Source organism: Engraulis encrasicolus, chromosome 2 (genome assembly GCF_034702125.1).
Source record: "Engraulis encrasicolus isolate BLACKSEA-1 chromosome 2, IST_EnEncr_1.0, whole genome shotgun sequence".
Lineage (NCBI taxonomy): Eukaryota > Metazoa > Chordata > Actinopteri > Clupeiformes > Engraulidae > Engraulis > Engraulis encrasicolus.
This window is the reverse complement of record NC_085858.1, coordinates 37,484,384-37,489,383: the sequence shown is the minus strand read 5'-3', so window position 1 is coordinate 37,489,383 and position 5,000 is coordinate 37,484,384. Positions and strand designations below refer to the sequence as shown.

Below are 5,000 nucleotides of genomic sequence, written 5' to 3'. Positions count from 1 at the left end.
TTACTCACTTGCTCCGTGTCTGACTGGTGATGTCTGGTTATTACTCACTTGCTCTGTGTCTGCTTGGTGATGTTGCGGATGGTGGCACCCTCCTTGCCGATGATGGCGCCCACGTACTGGGTGGGCACGAGCAGGCGCAGGGGGATGTCGGTGTGCTGGTGCTTCATGGGCATCCCGGAGCTCGGGGAGCCCTGGCGGGGGCCCCCGCGGGGACCATATCCGCGACGGCCATTATCCGGGCCCCGCTGCCCGTCCACCTCGGAGTTCTCGTCTGGGATGTAGGAGACGCGCAGGGCGTTGTTCTCAAACTGGTATCCGTTCAGCTTCTGGATGGCTCTGGAGAGGGAGAAAAGTCAAAGTGGGGTTTATTTAACTTTATTTTCATGGTTCTTCTCATACTGATTTGCGTCTGAAAGGACTTAGAGATCGACACCAAGCAATTAGTGGATTAGCAATTATTTAGATAACTTGTATTATGACGTTTACATGACGTCTCACATTCATTGGCTGAGGAATTCCTCATTATCCTTCAACTTTAACTGGACTTTTGGCCAATTTCCACCCGTGTGTCCATGGGTAGGAAGTGTATGTATGAAATATATGATACATTCCTTTGCCAAATGTACCACATAATTCAAATAACCTTAAAAATAAAAAATAAAAAAACAGAAATGTATTTGTATTCATTCATCTCACAGGTGGCCCAATTTTCAATTAAGCTTACCCAAACAGCAGTCTCCCTTTCATTGGCAGCTTTGTAATGCAACAATACTGATGAAATATGCATTCATTGATTTCTAGGTTGACCTGGAATTGATTTTATATGATTGAATTGATTTATGTAGCACAACGCAAATCAGACGGTTTTAATGGACCCAATGTTAGGGTTATGCCAATCTCAAAAAAACACAAAGGATAATATGGAGGGAAGTAGTCCTACCACTAAATTGTAGTATTTGGCAAGAATGTGTTTCAACATCAAAGTCACCTTTGTAGTGAACTTCACATGTACTAGACATTTAAAGGAATCAAATGATTTAAGACATTACACTAAAGGAATGGATATTTCACACAAACCTCTCCTCTGCAAAGCACTACTCAAACAGAATGCAGGCAGAACACTGTGGTGAAAGATAGTCAACACCCAGAAGTCTAACCAAGTCATCTTTATCAACAGGGCCGGGAGTCCAGGGAGTCCCAAAACCAACATTGCTCCGCTCCGCACCGAACCGCACTTCTTTAATAGTGCAATACGAACACATTGACACTAGATGTCAGAGTGGAGCTTCTGGATCAAATAAAATCGGACCGATCTGAGCGCTCCTCACAAAAAAAGGTGCGCTCGCCTCCATACTCGCAAACGGACTTGGGCGAGAAAGGACCGAGACCGAGACAGAGAACGTTTATAGAGAATGGAGGAGCAGGAGAGGAGAGGAGAGGAGAAAAGAAGTATACGTACTGTCTGGCTTGTTCCCGGGTGGCATATGTGACGTTTACCACAGCAGTCTCACTTTCTGTGTTCACTAGGAGAGAGAGAGAGAGAGAGAGAGAGAGAGAGAGAGAGAGAGAGAGAGAGCGAGAGAGAGAGCGAGAGAGAGAGCGAGAGAGAGAGAGAGAGAGAGGGAGGGGAAGAGAGAGATAGAGAGAAACAGAGTTAGAGTCTGACAGAACAAAAGCTTCAAAGTAAAAAAAAAATGTTTCACTAACTGTCCTCCAAAATAGCAAACAGTTCCGTAACAGAGGTAAACATGCAATGATTTGCCAAAAATACTTCTTTGATAAGAAGTCTTAATGTACTGACAAATCGTTTTAATGAAATAGTGGTTTGCCTGAGTTCAGACACAAAGAGAGCACATCACATCAGCAGGTATGGCTGGTGTAGGAGAGGGAAAAAGGACACGCTGTAGGAGAGGAGGTAGGGACGGGACGGGAGATAGTCATTTCAGAGCATGCAGATTTTTTGTTCTACATCCTGGAAGAGCCCATATCAACAGGTATGGAAAGAGAAGGTATAGGGAAGGCACTTTGTCATGCCAGGTATGGAAAGAAGAGGCATTACAATGAAGAGCAGCAGGCGTAGAAAGAGAAGGGTTTAGGGCAGAGAGTCGGGAGGTGATGGTTAGAGGAGACGGTGTAGGTAGAGGAGGTATAGGGAAGGCACTTTCAAGATTCAAGATTCTTTTTATTCCTCCAGAGGGAAATGGTTCTTGGACATACATTTAGCTGCCGCACAACACACAACACATGACGCCAAAAAAAAAAAAAAAACGTTTTGTCTCTGTAGGGCATGGCAGGAAACATGAGCAACAGGAGGAGGAATGATTGATTGATTGTTTACATTTATTGCCATTTCAGCAGCAATGGCTATATCATGGCCAATACAGATAGAGAAAAAAAATTACATCACATTTTAAAAAAAAGTAAACACAACTGTATAAATTAAGAGACTAAATACACTCCTTAACATCAATACATTCCAAAAAAATCAAAACCTTTAAAGGTGGGACCTTATTAAAAATATCAAAAACAGTATCTTTCTTGAAAAACTGCTGCCTTTTCATTCTCAGTGCAGAGCAAGTTAAAATATGCTTAATAGAAAGAGGGTTACAACAAAAATCACGAGGAGGAAGCACAGTACAGTACAGTACAGCAGAGAGCAGTGCATCTATGTGAACAGGAGACGCTGGAGGAAAGCACTGAAATAGACCCCCTGATATCAGCCGCTAAAGGCACAGGAGACTACCGGTAATGCCTCCTTTCCACTGCCGTTTTTCTGTTCGACACAACGCAACTCGGATGCCACTCTTTGCTTTTCGAATAGGCACGACACAGCTTGATCGTTAAGCAAAAAGTGTCGGCCGAGTTGCACTGTGTCCAGCTGTAGGCCTATCAGAAAACTGGCAGTGGAAAAGAGGCATTAAAAAAAACTAACACTTTGCCCTACCAGGCCTTCTCTTTTCATGCCCACCATGACAGAGCGAGTATAGACAACACCCTTTGCCTGTGTAGTATAGCACAGAGGAGGTATAGGGGAGGCATTGCGCCTTTACCTGTGAAGTACTAGCCTGATTATCATCAACGTTCAAATCTCTTCGAGACTTGGTCTGACCAAGAGCATAACAATTAACATTTCCCAAACGGCATGGTTGACCCGCCTCCCTTGGTTAGCTTATGGCTGTTTGCTTACCGACAAAGTGGGAGGAGTTCCCGTATTTTCGGGAACTCAGAATTCTATTTGCATTGCTCTTGACCTGACTAGTTGAAACGCTGACAGTGTTGCGTCACTAGGAGGGATCAGCCTGGCTAGTGAAGTATAGCACAGAGCAGGTATAGGGGAGGCATTGCAGAGAGGAGCTGATAAGGAAGTGTGCCCTTTATTATCCCACAGTGGGGGAATTCATGTGTTACAGCAATAACACACGTACAACTTGTGCAAAAGTAGATGACATGCATACAGATACAGGACCAAGAAGTAAAAAAATATACAACAATATATAAGGAGATATAAAATAGAGATGTTGTAAAAAATAGAGATATTTCTGTCTAATAAATACACATTAGTAAAAGGGCTTAAAAACACAGAGGTAGGGCAGTGTTGGCATCATAAAAAGAAGAAAAAGATTAAAAATAGTAATAAATTAAGTTAAAAGGAGGGAGTCACAGCGGCAGCACAGCATTGTCATAGCATCATAGCACAGCATACAGAACAAGGAGGTGTAGGATCTATGCTGGATGAGGAGACGATGAGTGGATTATCCTCCTGCGGTCTTCCTGCCCAGATGCTTCGTGCCAACCAGAGGAGTGTGGCTTTCCGGTGGGGGAGGTGGGGCTAAACTAAAGGCTTTACCGCTATTACACGCGAGTGACACAGGTAGCCTTAACACGGACACGAAGATTCAGAGTTTACACACGCACGCACGCACGCACACACACACGAGCTAATATATGCATCACATTAAGCCGATGTCATGCCTTACAAATACTCCCTCATTTAGTCGTTTGGCCCAGTCCCCACTCTCTACAGATGTGGTGTAGCATGAGGGGGCTGGTTAGCTGCAGTGGGGCACTGGTAATGTGCAATACACAGCGGCTATCCTGCCTCGGTCTCAGGTCATGAGCTTACAGTGGCCCAGGATGACCGGTCGGTCACTCACACACCACCAAAACACCAGCCCACCCTAGATTGACCTGCCTCACCCCCAGAGCAAGGTCACATCCGCAAGGACAGGACAGGACAGGGGCGCTGAGACAGAGAGGTGGAAGTCTCACACTCCACAGTCACCTCTACACAATCCACAGTACAGTCAGAGATTCTTTAAGTATATGGAGATATGCCAACATAATAGGTTTCTATGGGCACCTAACGTGACCAGGTTCCGGTCTGCCTAAAGGGGCGTGTCATAATGCTCCTAGCATTGAATAGAACAGTCCTTAGGTCTGCCTAGGTCTGCCTAAAGGGTGATTTCTCCCCCTCCCCCTTGCAATAATAGAACCCGGAAACAATGGGCCAATGGAACCTCTCTCTCTCTCTCTACTCTCTCTGGTACAGTGGAGCTCAGCAACGGAACAGGGGTGCAATTTCCAGTTTAGCAAAAGACCCACCTAAACAAATGGCTCACCAAAGTAGCAACTTTGGAATTGTTTGTGTGAAACACGTTCTTCAAGTGTGCTGATTTTATTTTTTATTTGCATCAAGCACCCCGGCAACAAGTTGACCCATTCGTAGTTGCGCAAATAACTAAATCAGACTGCATTTAAGAGTCAAATGTCATCTGTGGCCATTTTTCCATATTGTAATTCCAATACGCCAGCATAGACAGCAGACCTTTTTCCGAGTAGGATGGCCCTTGTTCCCGCATATTTACAAGGGGGTGATTAGTTGTCTTCAAATGCCTCGGCAGATACGTCGTAAGGAGGCATAACTAAGCAGAAGTGTAAGTCCTTTTTTGCACGGCATCATGGTTGCTAAGGTGGACACAGAAATGGGTCAAAGACGTCTT

General features: G+C 44.8%; 1 protein-coding gene across 1 annotated transcript in view; it reads right to left on the bottom strand.

Moving 5' to 3' along the window:
* igf2bp1 (insulin-like growth factor 2 mRNA binding protein 1) overlaps positions 1–5,000 on the bottom strand; it is a 71,174-nt gene that overhangs the window by 16,068 nt on the left and 50,106 nt on the right. The window contains exons 5-6 of the mRNA XM_063187877.1: positions 1,460–1,523; positions 49–336 (exon numbers count right to left, since the gene is read on the bottom strand). Of these exons, the coding sequence (XP_063043947.1) occupies positions 49–336; positions 1,460–1,523 (352 nt within the window). The remainder of the gene's footprint in view (positions 1–48; positions 337–1,459; positions 1,524–5,000) is intronic.